General features: G+C 39.6%; 1 protein-coding gene across 1 annotated transcript in view; it reads left to right on the top strand.

Moving 5' to 3' along the window:
- Nucleotides 1–21,630, top strand: part of GUCY2F (guanylate cyclase 2F, retinal) — a 90,879-nt gene that overhangs the window by 33,403 nt on the left and 35,846 nt on the right. The window contains exons 6-7 of the mRNA XM_005905768.3: nt 4,808–4,939; nt 11,261–11,350. Of these exons, the coding sequence (XP_005905830.2) occupies nt 4,808–4,939; nt 11,261–11,350 (222 nt within the window). The remainder of the gene's footprint in view (nt 1–4,807; nt 4,940–11,260; nt 11,351–21,630) is intronic.

Below are 21,630 nucleotides of genomic sequence, written 5' to 3'. Positions count from 1 at the left end.
TAGTGGTAAAGAACCCACCTGCCAAAGCAGGAGACCTAAGAGACACAAGTTTGATCCCTGGATTGGGAAGGAGGGCATGACAACCCACTCTAGTATTCTTGCCTGGAGAATCTGATGGACAGAGGATCCTGGCAGGCTACAGTCCATGGGGTCACAAAGAGTCAGTCACTGAAGTGACTTAGCACATAAGCACGCACGTGCCTCTTTGTGCCCAGTCTGTGTGGTTGAAATAAAGACAGTAGTCTTTGCAAATTCTAGTATGGTGGTGGCATGGTGTCCGGAGAGGATGCACACACCTCACATTGCCCCCATGTGCTATTTTTGCTACACCAGCATACAAGATCTGAGAAATAATTATCTCTGACAGAACTGATCATTTGCTTAAATGCGACACTAAAAAGCATGCTTTAACTAGTTGTCTGGGTGAGAATGGATTTACAGGATAATACCTTGTGCATCTGGAATCAAATGAAATGTTCAGCTGTTTGCTTTAAGTCTCAATTACAATCCTAACCATTACGTGTGTAAATCACCGGATCCTTTTGTAAGGTTGACATCATGTTCCTGGAAATGTATTGCTGAATGCTAAAGTGATCACAGTGGCTGAAAGGTACATTCTATTCTTATGCCATCAAAGCATATTGATGTTAGTTTCTAATTTTGAAGCCACTAAAGGACCCTGGAACACATGTGGTGTAACTTGTCTAGATTTGTCATATTCAATATAGCTTGTAGGAAATTTCCTACCTCAATTACAAAGGGTAGATACTGAAGTACAAGCTCTAAACCAAGCCAACTAGATAACCTAGTACTAAGAGAACAAGGATTCAATTCTGTGACAAAGTATTTTATCCTGAAACGGGTGGTCAATAATAAGAGCAGATGGCTAGTAGTCATTGTCCAAATGAAGCAATATATAGTAAAGTTTTGGTCAAAGGAAATAAACTTATTTTAAAAATCCGTACTTGTTTATTGGTCAGTCAGTTCAGTTGCTCAGTCATGTCAGACTCTTTGTGACCCCATGGACTGCAGTACTCCAGGCTTCCCTGCCCTACACCAACTCCCATGAGCTTGCTCAAACTTGCATCCATTGAGTCAGTGATGTTATCCAAGCATCTCATTCTCTGTCATCCCCTTCTCTTCCTGCCTTCAATTTTTCCCAGCATTAAAGTCTTTTCCAATGAGTCAGTTCTTCACATCAGGTGGCCAAAGTATTGGAGCTTCAGCTTCAGCATCAGTCCTTCCAATGAATATTCAGGACTGATTTCCCTTAGGATTGACTGGTTTGATCTCCTTGCAGTCCAAGGAATTCTCAAGAGTCTTCTCCAACACCACAGTTCAAAAGCATCAATTCTTTGGCTCTCAGCTTTCTTATGGTCCAACTCTAACATCTGTACATGGTTATTAGAAAAATTGCAGCTTAGATTAGATAGACCTTTGTCAGTAAAGTAATAGCTCTGCTTTTTAATACGCTGTCTAGGTTTGTCATAGCTTTTCTTCAAAGGAGCAAGCATCTTTTAATTTCATGGCTGCAGTCACTATCTGCAGTGATTTTGGAGCCCCCCAAAATAAAGTCTGTCACTGTTTCCATTGTTTCCCCATCTATTTACCATGAAGTGATGGGACCGGATCCCATGATCTTTGTTTTTAGAATGTTGAGTTTTAAGCCAGCTTTTCCACTCTCCTCTTTCATTTTCATCAAGAGACTCTTTAATTCCTCTTTGCTTTCTGCCAAAAGGGTGTGTCATTTGCATATCTGAGGTTGTTGATATTTCTCCCGGCAATCTTGATTCCAGCTTGTACTTCATCCAGCCTGGCCTTTCACATGAACTCTACATATAAGTTAAGTAAGCAGGGTGACAATATACAGCCTTGACATACTCCTTTCCCAACTTGGAACCAGTCTATTGTTCCATGTTCATTTGACATTTGAAATGTCAAAATGACAATTCATGTCAATTGCCTAGACATTTTGGGCCTAAAGTATCAAAACAATAAACAATTTTGAACTGAATTATCCTTTCCTTTGTATAGGCCTTGCGATGGTCCAGTAAATATAAAACCTCCTTCAACTATGCCTTCTTTCTTTCCTGTGCATGCATTTATGCTCAGTCATGTCCAACCTTTTGCAACACCATGGACTATAGCCTGACAGGCTCCTCTGTCCATGGGATTTCCCAAGCAAGGGTACTGAAGTGGGTTGCCATTTCCTCTTCCAGGGGATCTTCCTGATCCAGGGATCAAACTTTCATCTCCTGGGTCTCCTGCATTGCAGGTGGATTCTTTACCATTGAGTCCCCTGGAAGCCCATTCTCTCTTTCCTGCTAAGACACAAAACATGTTTGGCTTTCATACTAGTCCCCAGAAAACCACCATAAATAGCAGAATAGTGCTACCTCCAGATGAACAAAGTACCTACGGTTTTAAAATCTTGTTCATGATAATAGATCTTTTCTTTCACTTGTGCATAAATTTTGACATAATGAGAATTAAAACAATAATCATCACTTTTCACCATAGGCTTAATAAAAATGAATAGCAACAGAAATAGATAGTCTCAGAGGGAGTGTTCTTCTTCTTCTTGACTATATTGGTCCAGGTAGAAAGGGATGGTGTTACCATAGGAGAACATAGCTCTTAACCTCCACATCCTTTTTGGCACTTGGCTTGAATCAGGGGTTCTGATGGGAAAAGATGGGGAAGCATACATTTTCCTTAAATGTTGTGTAGTCACAAACTTGCAGCTGGCTGGGTCTAATTGGTCAAAGCCAAGTCAAGAATTCCATCCAAATGGAATGTCTGAAAGTATAAACTCTTGGTGAATATAAAATCAATTCAGTCTAGAAATATTGGCAGGTCAGGAGAAGTCAGGTCAGGAAAGGAAATTTTTAGAAGAAAGTGAAGCTGAAGTCCAAATGTATGTGGATTTTGGCAGATTCTCTTGCTTTCTCCTTTGGCCTTTGTGAAGAGGTCTATAACTCAATATACTAATCTAAGTGCTCCTGCTGAGATAGGCAAACAAAGACTGAAAGAGAAGTAGATTCTTCTCTGGCCTTGCTCTCTTGAGGAGGGTTCAGGTTGATGCAAGGGTTATGTGAAGAGTCAAGTTTTCCATCTTGTCTGAATCTTGAGCTGTTGGGATATCAACACATTAAGGGCTGGGTGTAGTTTACCATTGCCTTGGAGCTTTGTGATAGTCTTGTCTTGGTAGGATGAACTGAGCTTGGGGCTAAATCAACTGGTAATTTTTAGTTTATCAAAGACTATTAAGGGCAGAGTATGTGACAGTACTTAAGATTAATTTTTATTGGCAAACAAGAGTGAAACAAAGCATGATGTGGTAGAAAGAACACACAGGACCAGAAATATAACATCCACATTCTTCTTCCAGTCCCTAGATCTCTGTTTCTTCACTATAAAATGAGAGTGTTGGAGTTGGGGGTGGGGAATAGCCTAGACAATACCCAATGTGACTACTAAGTCTGCATTGCTATAATTCTAAAAAGGCATATTTGGAGACATGGAGAAGAATATGAGGAACCTGTTGATTTATTGGGCTTCCCAGGTGGCACTAGTGGTAAAGGACCTGCCTACCAATGCAGGAGATGTAAGAGACAAGGGTTCAATCCCTGGGTCAGAAGATATTTGTTTTTTAAGATATTTCTTCATATAAAATAAGTCTGCTGGTTCAGGTGAAAATATTAAGTTCAGTTGAAGATGTTCAATTTTAAAAGTTAACAAAGATTTCAGACAATCCTTCCTTTTGTCATTTAACTGCACTTCCTAGCCCTCTTTTATCAGACTTATGTGTGTGCTAAGTTGCATCAGTTGTGTCTGACTCTTTGTGACCCTATGGACTGTAGCCCACCAGACTTCTCTGGTGGGATTCTCCAGGCAAGAATACTGGAGTGGGTTGCCAAGCCCTCCTTCAGGGCATCTTCCCAACCCAGGGACTGAACCTGCATCTCTTACATCTCCTGTATTAGCAAGCAGGTTCTTTACCACTAGCACCACCTGGACTTACAAAGCATCAGACTTATAAATCATGGGCAGATGATCTACTCTCTACCATCTTATTGCTTTCTGAGATGCCTTGTGTCATGAAGCTTGCCTGCATAGAAAAAGGATGTCATTCAAGATGGTATGGGCTTCCCAGGTGGTTCAGTGGTAAAGAATCTGCCTGCCAATGCAGGAGATGTGGGTTTGATCCCTGGGTTGGTAAGATCCCCTGGAGAAGGAAATGGCAACCCACTCCAGTATTTTTGCCTGGAAAATTCCATGGACAGAGGAACCTGGCAGCCTACAGTCCATGAGGTCACAAAGAGCTGGACACGACTGAGTGACTGAGCATGCATGCAAGATGGTGTAACATAAAGAGCTAGGCCTAACAGCCAGAAGGTGGGATTCTGTCCTAGTTCTGTACCTGATTTTTTCAAAATATTAGATTTTCATCTTTTTCTCATTTTTGTCTGTAAATGAGGGTGCCACACTGAATTATGACTGGTGTTCTTTCTTATCCCCCTGAATCACTCTAACTTCTCTAGGAGATGAAAATATCTGCAAAGCTTTGCCTTTCTTTTATGGAATATGGAGGTGAAGCAAGAACCAATTCTAGCATAAAAAAATGATGGCAATAGGAAAAATTAATAAATGTCATGTTTATAGAGCTCAACTCAAAGAGTTACTTTCTTCGGAATAAAAAAAGAAAAAAATACCAGATAAACATAGTACCTATATCATAGCTGTGTGCTCCGTCCTTAATCGTGTTAATTTTGTTCATAAACTTTCTTTCCTAATCCTTTCACAGAGAGGAAGTCATGCCAGTGTAAGTTTCCAGATCACGTCGGAGGTCCAGAGTGGAAGGTCCCCAAGACTCTCCTTTTCTTCAGGGAGTCTAACTCCAGCTACCTGTGAAAACTCCAACATAGCGATTTATGAGGTAGGATATCCAACAGCTATCTAATCTGCTGCTTTCTTGGGTTTTAAAATGAGGGAGTGACTTAGAACTTGCTTAGTCTCTGTGAAAAAATGTTGAGGCTTTGGTAAGTCTTTCCTTTTGGTAAGTTTTTTGTCCATTATCCCCTTACAGACTCATTCAGCTGACCAAGATTTTCTTTGGCAACTAATCTACTTAATTTACAGCTTCACTGATCTTTCCACACTGTTTATTTACTAGGAATGTGGAAAAAAGTCTGTGAGACTCAGACTTAACACTTAACCATGTCACTCATTCCAGAAGACATAGGTATAATAATAGAAGAAATGATTTCCTGAATGAACTGTTTGTGATGTGATGTCTAGAGATATGCTTTATATAGAGTAAGGGTTGGGACAAGCTCGTCTCTTCATATTCTGGTTCTTCTTCCTATACCTGTTATCCTCTGATATTATGGAAATCTTTTAAAAATTATTCATTTCTTTTCTTAGTCTGTACTGACTCTTGGAGTAACAGGTTACCTTCTGCTGTCTAAAATAGAAATCCTTTTTATTTCACTTACATTTCTGTCTTTCAAGCTTTGAAAGACCATATCCAACCCCTTGATCTAAAATACTGGCATTTGGTGACCAGAACAAATCTCGCATTGGTTGGAGAGATGAACTGTTTTTTTCTCAGCAGTAAAGAGTTAATGTGAAAGTCGCTCAGTTGTGTCCAACTCTTTGCAACCCCATGGACTATACAGTCCATATGGAATTCTCTAGGCCAGAATACGAGAGTGGGTAGCCTATCCCTTCTCCAGGGGATCTTCCTGACCCAGGAATCGAACCAGGGTCCTGCATTGCAGGCAGATTCTTTACCAACTGAGCTATCAGGGAAACCCAGGAAAGAGTTAAGCAGTGGATAAAAGGGAAACCAGACTGCCTTTCTGTCCCTCCAAAGTGAGGCCTTTCCAGTGTAGTTTCCTTGTTTTGTTTGAAGATACTCCCCAAAGCAGCAAACACTCGCAACTTTAATAGTAACTACAAAGAAAGTCCAAAACAGGTCAGAATGAATTTTTAGGTTCTCCATCATTGGATTATCCAAGTTGAATGCTTCCATCCATTTGATAAATAATTTATAGCTACTTAAAACACCAAGGTTAGTATGGTATATCTTTAAGGCAGTCTCTTGGTTTTTCATCTGTAAATTGAGGGGTTGAACTAAATTCTTAATCTTGGCTGCTCGTTAGAATCTCTTGTGTGTACATGTGCTCAGTCACTTCAGTCGTGTCTGACTCTTTGCGACCCCATGGACTGTAGCCCACCAGGCTCCTCTGTCCATGGGATTCTCCAGGCAGGAATACTGGAGTGGGTAGCCATCCCTTTCTCCAGGGGGTCTTTCGGACGCAGGGATGGAACCTGTGTGTCTTATGTCTCCTGCATTGGCAGGCAGGTTCTTTACCTCTAGTACCACCTGGGAAGCCCTGTGGGAAACAAAAAAATACCTATGAGGCTCCACCCCTAGTAACTCTGGTTCAGTTGGTTTGGGGTGGGCCCAGGCAGTGTTATTTTTTTTTTAAGTTCCCCTATATGTGCAGCCAGGGTTGGGAATTGCTGAACTGAGAGAACTCTGGGGCCTCTTCTGGCTCAAATGTTCTATGATTCTCTGATTCTGCAGAAGAGTTTATGTGTTGAATTGTGGTATGTTTTATTTGGTGGAGCTGGAAGGTTTTAGTGTAGAATGAAGAAGGAGAAAAAAATAAACATCTGTATATAATTGGCCTTTAAGAATCTGTCAGATATTTCCTCATTTTGGAAGGAGGCAGACAGTTGAGTTAGTTGCCATAATGACCATTGTTGGTCATTCAGATCATGGGTATTTCTGAACTGCATAGTCCATAGGGGAAGTTTATCTGCACAAAAGGAGGGTATTAGTGAGAATAATACCACACCACAAGGTCAGCATGCAAAGGAAGACAGCTGAAGCTAGAAAACTGTCTAGCTAGAGTTGAGGAGGACTTTGGGAAAGAGCAGAAGTCAATCAAATCAACAGACCAAACAAAGAGGTCCAGTATGCCTTCTGAAAGGGCCCTCTATTAGGCGTGTTTTAAAGAAGATTCATTATCTAGTTTCTGTTTAAAGAGAATTTTCATAAGGTTTTTTATTGGAATATATGGAAGCTCCAGATGATGTACCTGGAGAAGCAGATACCTAATAACAAAGGACAGGCTTCTCTAGGAGGTGCCTTTCTAGTCATTGTAATACACTGACACAGATTCACAGATTGATGGGACACACGGGTGCATATCCTCCGGAACTGTCCAGGAAACTCAGCCCTTATCTCAGAGATACACTCAGAGATGTAAAATAAAAGCTAGCTAAGCAGGCTGCTTGGGAGAAAGAGCTGTGAATGGCAGATGCAAAGGGAACATGTCAGGATCTGTTCTGATAGCCACTGTATAGGGAAGGGTGAGGCGAGCAGTAGTGCCACCCTGACACCCTCAGAGAGAACCCACTGAACTGTTTCTTCCTCTTCATTCTCTGACTCCTTCTGCCTCTCCACTTCTCCCTGTGTTTTTCTCTTTGTCCCATTTCTGTCTCTCCCTCACACATCCTCCACATCCATCTCTCTTTCCCAGAGCCTTTTTTTCTATCTTCCCACCTTCTAGATCCCAGGTAGCTCTCTCTCCACCCCTTTCCTTTCCACAGCCATCTTCTCTCTCTCATCACAGAATCAGATCATCAAAGCTGAAAAGGAGCTTAGAAATCATCTAAGTGGTCCAGCTCTATTGGTGTGGAAACTGAGACTCAGGCCAATGAGGTGATTACCCTAAGCATGCGTGCCTGCATGCTAAGTCACGTCAGTTGTGTCCGACTCTTTGCAACCCCATGGTCTGTGGCCTGCCAGGCTCCTTTGTCCATGGGATTCTCCAGGCAAGAGTACTGGAGCGGGTTGCCATGCCCTCCTCCAGGGGAACCTTCCTGACCCAGGGATTGAAACTGTGCCTCTTATGTCTCCTGCTTTGGTAGGCAGGTTCTTTACCACTAGCACCACCAGGGAAGCCCAGCTACCCTAAGGCCACCCTTGAATTTGAGACAAAGCCAGGTGTAGAACCTAGTTCTCTTGGCTCTTAGTTAAAACAACATGGCCTTAATGCAAAATTTATGGACTTTAAAAACTTTAGTGAATAGAGTTTGATGTTTCTTCCTCTTAATTAAAAAATGCATGATGAGTGAAGTATTGATATTTTATCATTCTTTCTCTTAAAAGAACAAAACAAAACAAATGGTGCATGTGTGGTAAAAATAAAACCTGCCCATATCCTCCCTTTTCCTCATTATTAATAAAGTAGGACACACACAGACTCAATAAAATTTTGCTTATAAAGTTCGTGAGAAGTCTTTAAATCTTAAAACAAACACACAAAGCCCCCAAACTAAAGAAAGCCCATGGGAAGAAAGAGCAACAAAGTGGGAGATGGAAGACCTTGCTTCTGTTACTACCTAGCCTTCTGACCTTGGGCCAGTCATTTAATCTCTTCAGGCTTGTATTTCTCTAACTATGAAGCTCTCAAATTTGGTGATTTGGCAGGAAAAAAGCTCTGCTTAACTACTTATTAAAAGTTAATAAGCAAGAGAGACAGCTAAGCCATGTCTGTAATAGGGCTGATTCCAGGAAGAAGGTAGCAGGCACTGGCTATAGGCAGAGTCAGAGCTGCCAGTACTGATGCTCAGGTGTACACTGCACAAGGGGGCCACATCTAAGAGGGTACTGTTCACATTGTAGACATATACTAACTTAAGTGAGAGTGGTGCAGGAGTGAGCAGAGAGATTCTGGCCTCCCAGCCTAGTTCTGGAATGAGGTGGTGGGGGCAACTCGCATACGTATCTACATATATACCAGCATACCTGACTATGCACATACATAGTCACTGGTAAACAAATATGCACCTGACTTTGTGCTACCTTGACAATACCCCTGGAGTTTCTTGAGATTACTTCTTTCTCCTGCCTAATATTTTTATAGATCCGATTTCAGCTTCTCACCAGCACCTCTACAGCCTGACTCCAAACCTGCAAAGAGGCCTTACCTGGCAGGCAGTGTTTGTTGGTATCCACAGTATTGAAGCTGCTGGGGGAGTGTGTTTTCTGGCATCTGGAGGATGTATGAGTCAATGAGAATGTGCTATATGCATAGATACATACAGCTGGGGCTGCTACCCAGCATCACCGGGCTTCCATAGGCTGCAAAATAATAAATAGTCTCACACAATTATTATTTTAACTTGAGGAAAGCACCCTTTTCTGGTTAACACAAAGGTGCCATAGATGCTAGCAGTGATCATGATCCAAGTAATAGAATCACAAAGGTGCTGGAAGGCATTAATGACCATTAGTGTATAACCCACACATGGGCTGAGTTTGTAAATTCCTGTTAGAATTTATTCTTTCAGTTTAAACTTCAGCCTTTGATCCTGGGCAGAGTCCTCTGAAAAGGAGCAGGTAGCTCAGTGGTAAAGAATCCTTCTGCCAATGCAGGAGACACAGAAGACATGGGTTTGATCCCTGGGCCAGGAAGATCCCCTGGAGGAAGAAATGGCACCCCAGACCAGTATTCTTTCCTGGAAGATCCCATGGACAGAGGAGCCTGGAGGGCTACAGCCCATGGGGCCGCAAAGTTTTGAACAGAACTGAGCGACTGAGCACAAATGCACAAAATACAAAGTCCTCTGAAGGCTAAAGCTTTGAGGTGTCAGGCCCTCATGACTCCCATGACTAAGTGAGTAAGTGTGGGGCCTTAGAATGGGCCTTTGTAACCAGTACCTTTTATTTTTTTACATAAAAGATCATTATAATTGTAAGCCATAATGAAACATGATTAACCTAACAATATAAAATAATTGCATACAATTCGGAGGGTTAAGTATAGTGATATGGTAAGTGCATACATGAATATGTTTTCATCCGCCCAGCCAGTCTATGTCTTTTGTCTAACCAGTTCCTTGGTGACTGTGATGTAGCTGGTATGGGGCCACATACAGGGAGTTGCTAGGCAAGAGACCAGGAATTGGTACTTTGACCATTCTAGTGCAGACAGGCACTGTTCCTAGACTACCTTTCTGAACTTTGTGAGCATGAGCCTGATTGGCCTAGTTCTGTTCAGCTGCTGAAGGCCCCTGAAAGCAAGTTCCTAGTTAAAGGGTTTTGAGTTCCTTGGCTAGAAGATGCCCTCTGACACACAGTAGAGGCAAGTAACTCAGATGCCCGCAGCTCCTGTTATTAGCCTTCGCCTCCGGCTGGTCTCCAGATGTAATGCCACAGCTGGATATATTCCTTAATAAGAGACTGGCTACACTCTCTTATTCTTGGAATTTGACTGTATAGAGCTCTCTGCTTTATTATCTCTACTTGATGACAAATTGGTGCAGTCTGAAATGGAAGCTCCAGGCTATAGGTAATAGATGTGAAAGCACTTGGAAGAGGAGAGAGCGCTGTGCAAATGTCAGGCATTATTATTATTACAGAGAAAAAGGTATCTATATATGTATTGCTTTTTTTCAAATTTAGGTTGGACAGAAACTAAATAGGGCTTGGTGACTGATGAATCCTTGAGGCTGTGCATGTAGGAGAAAATTATCTAGCAGGCACCTGTGTTAAAGTGAAGACAATAAAATAACTGTTGTTTTTGACTTGACAGGCAGCCTTTGAAAATCACTGTTTTGTGCTTAAAAAGTCAGAAATAGACTTCTGAAAGAGTCTAGATTACTCATATTACTGTGGTCGTACACTTGTACATCCAAATGAAAAATGTTTAATTGGTGTTGAAGCCAATTGGTTTATGATTAAAGCATAAAAGGCCCCCAAATGGCCTGTCCCATGAGAGAAAAATGGATCAAGGTGAATGCAGGCAACATTTGCTGCACTGCATCTCCTGCCCTACATCTCTCACCACAGACGCCTCAAGGCAGTCAGAATTGCAACCACTAACCATAACCATTAATCGCAGGAAACCTGGTGCTACATCACTTAGCTATGAATGAGTGAAATGACCCAGCACTTCCTGCAGTGAGTTCAGGTAGTTGTATCATTCCTTTTCTGGGGTCTGCATTCCTGCAATTGCTTCCCTGTCTTTAGTTAATTGGAATTTTAAACTGCAACTTCTCTGTATGACATCCTTTTTAGCTTGGAATATGGAATATCCATGGGGTAGAGGGTGAGAAAGAGGAGCAGAGCTTGTGTGTGTTGATGGTCTAACTATAAACTCTTAGTGTGGAAGGGAAGAGTTGCTCTAAAGCTGTTGGCAACTAAGGCTCCTCAACACTCTTTATCTTTTCTTTCTAGGGTGATTGGGTATGGCTGAAAAAATTCCCCTCAGGAAATTTTGGAGACATTAAATCCGTCGAATCAAGTGCAAGTGACATATTTGAAATGGTATGAGAAACTCTGTCTTAAACATATTCCCGCTGAAACCAGTCATTTCTCCAAAGTAACAAATACCAACTGTTAGGAAGATCTTTTAACAAATCAGTACAGGGAAACTACAGGGAGGTGACTGACTTGTTATGACTATATGATGAAATGGCAAAAGTATGGGCTCCGGAGTCAAAAAGACATGAAGGATTCAATCCCAGCTCCGCCACTTAAGAGGTATATTAACTTGAGCAAATCACCTAAACTCTGAGCTTTACTTTCCTCAGTTGTGAAAGGAGTATATTAATGTCTGCTTCCCAGGGTTAAGATGATACATATATAGCGTCTTGCACATTTCCTGACATATAGCTTCTTTGTAAAATGGTAGCTACTATGATTATTATTAAGTACATATCCCATAATCTTTCATAATCTCTAGCTGCTATACCTAGAAAAGTCATCTGGTAATTTCTATTTATATAAGACAAATGGTGACTTCCCAATCCCACCAATTATATTCAGAAAGTCCTTGGATGGGTTAAGGAAGCAGCCTATAGATGAGGCAGAGATGATGATGCTCCCTCTCAAACCATTTAAGATCAGATCCTTGAACTTTGAGTTCATAAAAGATTTGTGGAGACCGTCTGGTTCCTTCAGACTCATGAAAAGGGGATTCCTAGAAGATAATGATGGATTCCTTCACATTCTGAATCAGGCAAGTTCAAATCAATCCAATAGGTTTGAACGAGGCACATGCTATATTCAGAACTAGTGAGAAAGCAAAGGAAATGGGGACATGGAAGAGGTGTGGCCTGTGGGAGACCAGCTGTGACCCATGGATCCCAATGAGATGTTATGATTTGGTATTTCCCTTACATGTAGTTGTTTTTTTTTTTTTTTAATTATTTATTCATTTTTCACTGTTCTGGGTCTTTGTTGCTGCTTGGGCTTTTCTCTAGTTGGGACAGGTAGGGGCTACTCTCTAGTTGCAGTGCTCAGGCTTCTCATTACAGTGGCTTCTCCTGTCATGGAGCATGGACTCTAGGGTATGCGGGCTTCAGTAGTTGTGGCTTGTGGGCTCTACAGCACAGGTTCAATAGTTGTGGTGTATGGGCTTAGTTGCTCCTCAGCATGTGGGATCTTCTGGGATCAGGGATCAAAACTGTGTCTCCTGCATTGGCAGGTGTATTTTTTACCACTGAGCCACCAGGGAAGCCCTGCATGTGGTTTTGATGCCTGGAGCTGAAGGAAAAATAATGAGGATGAATCCAGAAGGGAGACCAAGATCAGAGCTAGAATAGGTAGTTCCACACCGGTTTGATCATCTGGCATGCCAAACAAAGAGCTAGATCCGAAGTATGGAGCCAAAACGGCCAGACCTAGGGGAACTACTAAGCTAGAAATATGGAAATAAGAAGACCCAAGGTAGAGTGCATCCATGATATCTTTTTTTTGGGTAGTTTAAAATTCTGATGTAATTTCAAACTTACAGAGAAGCTACAAAAATAATTTAAGGAACTCATGTATACCCCACCCGGGTTGTTTACATTTTGCCTAGTGCTTTTCATTGTCTGTTTATAAATTTATGTACCGTTGGCCTTCAGAATCCACAGGTTCCACAACCCCAGTTTAACCAACCTTGAATTGGTTGAATATGCAGGTGTAAAACCCAAGGATATGGAGGTCCCACTATACTATTTTATATAGGGACTTCAACATCCATGGGTTTTGGTATCCTCACAGGTTCTGGAATCAATCCCCAGTGGATACCGAGGGATGACTATATACTCATTTTTTCTGAACCATTTGACTGTGAGGTGTAGACATCATACCCTTTTACCTCTAAATATGTCAGTGTTTATTTCCTGAAAACAAAGACATTCTTATTTGGATGTGCATGATATTAATTTTGATCACTTGGTTTAGGTGGTGTCTACCAGGTTTTGCCACTGTAAGGCTACTGTTATTTTTCTCCATTGTAATTAATACTTTGGGTCTGTATAAATATCCTGTTTTTCATCAAATTTTTACTACTAATTTTATCATCCATTAATGACCCTCTAACTCTAGCATTCTTTCTATGTTTATTTGTTGGGATTGTACAGTAAGAAAGAGCCTTACCTTCTTTACCATTTATTCATACGTTTATATCAGTGGTTTTAGTTTCATTCAATCTATCTATAGATCTATTTATCTATGTATATGTCTATGTATCTATCATATCTAATACCTCCCATTATAAATGAATGCCACAGAGTTCATTCTATTCTTTTCCTTTTCATATTTGTAACTCCTTTCTCCAACAGTTAGAAAACTGGCTCCTATTATCCTTATGACATCTTTTTGTGCCCCCTTACTAACTTGTGTTGCCATGTCAGGTGCAGGTATTAACTCAGTCCGAGGGTGTATTTAACTTCTATGCAGAGTACATCATGAGAAACGCTGGACTGGAAGAAGCACAAGCTGGAATCAAGATTGCCGGGAGAAATATCAATAACCTCAGATATGCAGATGACACCACCCTTATGGCAGAAACTGAAGAGGAACTAAAAAGCCTCTTGATGAAAGTGAAAGTGGAGAGTGAAAAAGTTGGCTTAAAGCTCAACATTCAGAAAACGAAGATCATGGCATCTGGTCCCATCACTTCATGGGAAATAGATGGGGAAACAGTGAAAACAGTGTCAGACTTTATTTTGGGGGGCTCCAAAATCACTGCAGATGGTGACTCCATCCATGAAATTAAAAGACACTTACTCCTTGGAAGAAAAGTTATGACCAACCTAGACAGCGTATTCAAAAGCAGAGACATTACTTTGCCAACAAAGGTCCGTCTAGTCAAGGCTATGGTTTTTCCTGTGGTCATGTATGGATGTGAGAGTTGGACTGTGAAGAAAGCTGAGCGCTGAAGAATTGATGCTTTTGAACTGTGGTGTTGGAGAAGACTCTTGAGAGTCCCTTGGACTGCAAGGAGATCCAACCAGTCCATTTTGAAGGAGATCAGCCCTGGGTGTTCTTTGGAAGGAATGATGCTAAAGCTGAAACTCCAATACTTGGGCCACGTCATGTGAAGAGTCGACTCATTGGAAAAGACTCTGATGCTGGGAGGGATTGGGGGCAGGAGGAAGAGGACGACAGAGGATGAGATGGCTGGATGGCATCACTGACTTGATGGACGTGAGTTTGAGTGAACTCCGGGAGATGCTGATGGACAGGGAGGCCTGGCATGCTGTGATTCATGGGGTCTCAAAGAGTCGGACATGACTGAGTGACTGAACTGAACGGCGGGTGTAGAACAGTTTTTCAGAATTTACCTTGTAAAAAGTCTTAATTCCTTTCTAGTACTTCTATGTGGAGAAGGAAATGGCAACCCACTCCAGTATTCTTGCCTGGGGAATCCCAGGGATGGAGGAGCCTGGTGGGCTGCCATCTATGGGGTTGCGCAGAGTCGGACACGACTGAAGTGTCTTAGCAGCAGCAGTACTTCTATGAAACAGGAAGGTGATCTGACGATGCTATCACTGTGAGTCCAACACTGCTTTGACTACTTCTATGCTTTCATGACCTTGAAAGGTTGAGGTCTGGGTACCAGGTGCCAGACTGGAAAACACATCTTGGTGAGCGAGCTACAGAAGGGAGTCCTGTACAGTCAGATCAATGTTCCTGAAAGAGAAACAGCTGGAGTCAGGAGCCAAAGGACTGATGACTTCCAACATCTTTTAGGGTCCCAACTTCTGCAAAGGTGTATGTAGGAAAATCAAGCTCTATCTGTCTCTCAGTCTCATGTTCTTTCCCATCATGTGGAACTGAGTAGCATACGCCCTGTATCATCCAATACCTTGGCTACTTAGTTCCTTGCCATGTAATCTCTGATCATCTTCTCTTCCACTTCTCTTTAGCCACCCACTGCTATCATTATGCCTTGGGCTTTGTCATTATCTATAATTGCTACTGAAAATGCTTTACTTCCAAAATCATAGATTCAGACATCACACTCTCTGACTATAGCCTTCTCTTCTTTGAACTGTACCTATACTTTCATTGGGTCTTCCAGACCTCTACTGTCACCCACCGCATAAGCCCTTCTTTCATCTTCTTCCAGGTCCACCTTAGATTACATAATTGATCATTTGAAAACATTATTTCTGTGTTTTTGGTCAGATAAATTTGTAAAACTCATATTCTGGATGACCCTAACTCTTGACTTTCTTTGTGCCTGCACTTGAACAACGAAGCATTATGGCAGAAAGTCATGCAAAGTATATTGTTTCCACTATAAATTCATGTCTCTCATCTTAAAATGCACCTTAACATTGTCCTTTAAGTCCATTACAGTACTTCATTGGTTTCTACAACCCATATTTCAAAGCTTCTCCATTTTCCTTAAACCTCCTATGTTCTTCTCTTCCTTTATTTTTACTGTTATCATCCTGGTCCAAGCCCCCTTCATCACCCACTAGAGCTACTGCTACTGTCTTTCTTTTTAAAGAGAGAATTTTGGGGGAACAGTTTTAGGTTCACAACAAAACTGAGCAGAGTAGAGAGAGTTTCCATCACCCCCTGCCCCCACTCACACACACAGTTTCCCACACTGTTCAGTATCCTGAACCAGAATGGTACATTTATTATAACCCATGAGCATGCATTGACACATCATTATCACTCCAAGTCCACAGCTTACATTAGGGTTCATATAAGGTAGTATACCCTATGAGTTTTGACAAATGCATCATGACATATCTACCATTATATTGACAGTAACATATAGGATAGTTTCAGTGCCCTAAAAATCCTCTATGTTCTGTCTATTCACATCTTTCTCCCCCTAACCACTGGCAACCACTGGCAATTTTTCTTTTTTTTTAATGCTAAGCACATCCATTTTCACCACTCACTGGTGATATCTTTTCTCCACACTGCAGTCTGAATCAAAATAGAACCTGATTTTGTCAGTTCTCTGTTTAAATCTCTTTAAATATAAGAACAATATCCCTATTGTTCTTCTTTTTGCGTGGAGATTTTAAATTAAAGGTTCAATTTCTTAAATAGATATTGGACTATTCAAACTTTCTATTTCTTCCCATACCTGTTTTAGTAAGTTACAGCTTATAAGGAAACTGTCCATTTCATATATTTTGTCAAATTTACCGGCATAAAATTGTATATAATATGTTCATGCAATCTTTTAAATAGCTTTAGGATCTGTAGTGATACTCCCATTTTCATTTCTGATACTGATAATTTGTATTTTCTCTTTCTTGATCAGTTTTGCGAGAAGATTATCAATTTTATTAATCTTTCCCAGATATAAACTTGGCTTTGTTGATTTTTCTCTTTTGTATGTCTGCTTTCTATTTCATTGATTTGTATTGTGATTGTTTATTTCCCTTAGTTTCTTTGTTTTTAATTTGTTGTTTTCTTCTAGCTTTTTTTGAGCTGGAAGTTTTTATAATTGATTCTTAATTTCTAATACAGTCGCTTAAAGCTAGAAATTTCCGTTTAAGTACTGCTTCAGCTACATCCTAGAAGTGTTTCTCTTTAAAGATGTTTATTATGGAAAATAACAAACACATACAAAGTAAACAGATTAATATAACTAAATTCCATATGCCCATCACACACCTTAAACAATTATCAACACTCTACAATTATTATTTCATCTATACCTCCACTCACTTCCCACATCTCTGACTTGGTTATTATTATTGTTGTTATTTTTTAGTTCTGTATCTTTGAGGTAAAATTACATACATTGAAATGCTCATATCATAGATATATAATTTTGATGAAGGGATATGCCCATATAATCTAGACATCTATTATGATATAGAATAGGGCCCCTGGCCTGTTTTTTACATCCTGGGAGCTAAGAATGTGTTTTACATTTTTAAGGGTTGTAAAAAATGAAAACAAAGATTATTGCAGCAGAAATCATATATAATCTGCAAAGCCTAAAATATTTACTGTATTTACGTTTACAGAAGAAGATCACTGACCTCTGATAGAAAACATTTCTTTTTCTCAAGTAAGTTCCCTTGTGTTCATCAATAAAGTATTTCATGCTCCCTCCCATCCTTGCGACACCACAAAGGAAACCACTGTTCTGGGTTTTGGGCCTATCTTGAATTCATTTTGCTTATCCTATAACCTTATGTAAGTGGAATCATACAGTGTACTGACTGATTCATTCATGTGATATATATAAATAGCTTGTTCTCATCACTGCTGAGTAGTAGTCAATTGTATGGATATAACACAATGTATGTATTTTTCCTACTGATGGGGATTTAGGCTGGTTCCAATTTGGGCTATTGTGAATAAAACTGATATGAACGTGCTTTTGATAAGTCTTTTTATGGACACATATTTTAATTTCTCTTGGGTAAATACCTAGGAGTGGGATTTCTATGTTAAAATATGTGTGTGTGTGCTAAGTTGCTTCAGTCGTGTCCGATTCTGTGTGACCCTATGGACTGTAAACTGCCAGGCTCCTCTGTCCATGGGATTCTCCAGGCAAGAATAATGGAGTGGGTTACCGTGCCCTCCTCTAAGGATGTTATAATATAGTACATGTTTAACTTTATAAGGCACTACCAAACCTTTACTATTTTCATTTCCTGCACACAAGTTATGAGAGCTCCCTTTTACTCTACCTCATCACCAATGTTTCATATTGTCAGTTTTTCTGGTTTTAGGCATAATTGGTTTCTATGGGTATCCCATTGTGTTTTTCAAAATTTTTATTTTAATTAGATAGAAACAACAAAAATTACCATCTCTAGGTGTTAAGTATATTCACATTATTTTACAACAGATCATCACAGCTTTACATCTTGTAAAACTGAAACTCTATACCCACTAAACAAAACTTTTCTTTTCCCCACTCACCCTCAATACCTGGTAGCTACCAGTCCATGTTCTGTCTCTATGAATATGACTACTTTAGATACTATACAGAAGCAGAATCATACAGCATTTGTCTTTGTGTCACTGGCTTATTTCACTTCCTGTAATGTCTCATTGTGTTTTGAAAATACATTTTTTTGGTGTTGTTCAGTTGCTAAAGTGTGTCTGACTCTTTGTGACTCCATGACCTGCAGCATGCCAGGCTTTCCTGTTCTCCACTATCTCCTGGAGTTTGCTCAAATTCATGTCCATTGAGTCGGTTGGTGATACTAACAGTCTTATCCTCTGCCGCCCCCTTCTCCTTTTGCCTTCAATTTTTCCCAGCATCAGGGTCTTTTCCAACATATTTTTTATTTAGGTATAACTAGATGGTCTGTACAATGAATTTTGATAATTGCATTTATCTATGTAACCATTCCTCAAAACAAGATACAGAATATGTTTATCACCCCAGAAAATCCCCTGTTTCCCTTATCAGTCAATTTTGTTTTACCCTGGAGGCAACAATTGTTCTGATATCTATCACCATGAATTAGTGTTTTATTTCTGTTTTTGAATTTCATGTAAATGGAATGATAGAGTGTACACTCCTTTTTTCTCTCAATATAGCACGTTTTAAGATAAATGCATGTTTTTACATGTATCGGTATCAGTTCATTTTTAAGAAATGCTGAGTAGTATTTCATTTTATGAATATATCACAGTTTGTTTATAATTTTCTTGTTGATGAAAATTGGGCTTGTTTCTAGTTTTTTTGGCATTATAATTAAGGCAACCATACATATTTGTTTAATTATGAAAAGCATGTTATGTAAATTTTACCATCTTAACAATTTTTAAATGTACAGTTCAGCAGTGTTAAATATACTCGAATTGCTGTGAAACACATCTCTAGAACTTTTTCATCTTGCAAATATAAAACTCTGTTCCCATTATATAGCAACTCACCTTTTTCCCCTCCTTGTATTTCTGGATAGCCATTATTCTACTTTCTGTTTCCATGGATTTGACTACTTTAGACACCTTATATAAGTGGAATAATATGGTATTTGTCTTTTTGTGACTGGTGTATTTCACTTAGCATAATGTCTTCAAGATTCATCCATGTGGTAGCGTGTGAATAGTTTTCCTTTTAAAGGCTGAATAATATTCCATTTTATGTTATTCATTCATTTCTTGATGGGCATTTGGGTTGCTATGAATATGTATATGCAAATATCTCTCTGAAATCCTCCTTTCAATTCTTTGTGTATACTGGGGAGTGGAATTTCTGGATCATATGGTAGTTCTAATTTTAATTTTTTGAGTAACCTCCATACTGTTTTCCATAGCAGTTGCACCATTTTACAATCCTACCAACAGTGCACATGAGTTCTAATTTCTCCACATCCTTGCTGACACTTATTATCTATTTTTTAAAAATTGTATAGTAGCCATCCTAGTGGGTGGGAGATTTGCATTTTTCTGATGATTAGTGTATTGGGTTGTCTTTTCATAAGCAACTGTAAACATTTTTGCACAAGTATTTTTGTGAACATATATTTTCACTTCTCTTGGGTAAGTACTTAATAGTTTGAGTCATAGAGTAGATGTAAGTATAACTTACATGAAACATACAAACAGTTCTCCAAATTGGTTATAAAATTTTATTCTCCTGTTAGAAATGTACAAATGTTCCAGTTGCTTTAAATTCTCAGTAACATTTGTCTTTTTGATACAGATTTCTGATACTGCAAAACTTTCCAGTGTGTAGAAAATGTTTTATTATTGTGATTTTAATTTTCATGATAACTAAAGTTATTGAGCACCTTTTTAAGTGCTTATAATTCATTTCTATATCTTCTTTTTTATTTGTCTTTTTATGTTTTTGCCCATTTTTAAAAAATTGAGAGTTTTGTCTTTTAATTGTTGACATGTAGATATTCTTTTATATATCCTGCTTTTGGTCAGATATATGTTTTACAATATTTTTTATCAATCTGTGACCTGTTTATTTAATGGTATCTTTTGATGAGCAAACTTTAATTTTGAGGAAATCCAATTTATTATTTTATTGTATTTTGTGGCTCAGAAATCTTTGCCTATTCCAAGATTTTAGATATAGAGTTATGATCCATTTTGAATTCATTTTTATATATGGACTGAGAGTAGTGGTCACAGTTAATTTTTTTCCATAGAGATATCCAGTGTTCCAGTAACAATTGTTTACAAAAGGCTTTCCTGTCTCCACTTAACTTTTCAACTTGATGAAAAATTAACTGACTATATATGTGTGGGTATGTTTTTGGACTTTCTACTCTGTTTCATTAACTCATCAGTGTATCCTACTGCCAATATCACACTGTCTTGATTATCATAGCTCTAGAGTAAGTCCTGTAGTTAAGTTGTGTAAGCTCTGCAATTTGTTCTTTTGCAAGATTGTTTTTGTTAGGGTAGTTCCTTTTAATTTTCAATAAGTTCTTAAATCTACTAGTCTATTACTTTAATAAACCCTTCTGGAATTTTTCATGGGGGGTTATATGAATTTATAAATCAATTTAGGGAAAATGGATATCTTAACAATATTGAGTCTTCCAGTCCATTAATGTGGTACAGATCTTTGTTTAAGTTTTCTTTAAATTTTCTCACCAATGTTTTGATACTATTATACAATATTGAGTAGAAATGGTGAAGGAAGACATCCTTGTCTTACTCTTGACTCTGGAGGGAAAGAATTTAATGTTTTACTATTGGATTTGATATTACCCGAAGGTTTTTTCACACATGTCCCTTTGACTCTTTTTTTTTTTTTTTAATGATGAGGTTTTTGTATTTTCTCTGACTGCCTGCAAAAGTTTAGATTTTAGGAGTTTGATTATGATGTGTCTGCTGCTGCTGCTGCTGCTGCTGCTGCTAAGTCGAGTCAGTTGTGTCCGACTTTGTGTGACCCCATAGTTGGCAGCCCACCAGGCTCCGCCGTCCCTGGGATTCTCCAGGCAAGAACACTGGAGTGGGTTGCCATTTCCTTCTCCAATGCGTGAAAGTGAAAAGTGAAAGGGAAGTCGCTCAGTCGTGTCTGACTCTGTGCGACCCCATAGACGGCAGCCTACCAGGCTCCCCCGTCCTTGGGATTCTCCAGGCAAGAACACTGGAGTGGGTTGCCATTTCCTTCTCCAATGCATGAAAGTGAAAAGTGAAAGGAAAGTCGCTCAGTGGTGTCTGACTCTGTGCGACCCCATAGACGGCAGCCTACCAGGCTCCCCCGTCCCTGGGATTCTCCAGGCAAGAACACTGGAGTGGGTTGCCATTTTCTTCTCCAATGCATGAAAGTAAAAAGTGAAAGGGAAGTCACTCAGTTGTGTCCATCTCTTAGCGACCCCATGGACTGTAGCCCACCAGGCTCCTCCATCCATGGGATT

The sequence above is a fragment of the Bos mutus genome, chromosome X (assembly GCF_027580195.1).
Source record: "Bos mutus isolate GX-2022 chromosome X, NWIPB_WYAK_1.1, whole genome shotgun sequence".
NCBI classification, from domain to species: domain Eukaryota; kingdom Metazoa; phylum Chordata; class Mammalia; order Artiodactyla; family Bovidae; genus Bos; species Bos mutus.
The sequence above is the reverse complement of the archived record's forward strand: the minus strand, read 5'-3'. Positions and strand labels throughout refer to the sequence as shown.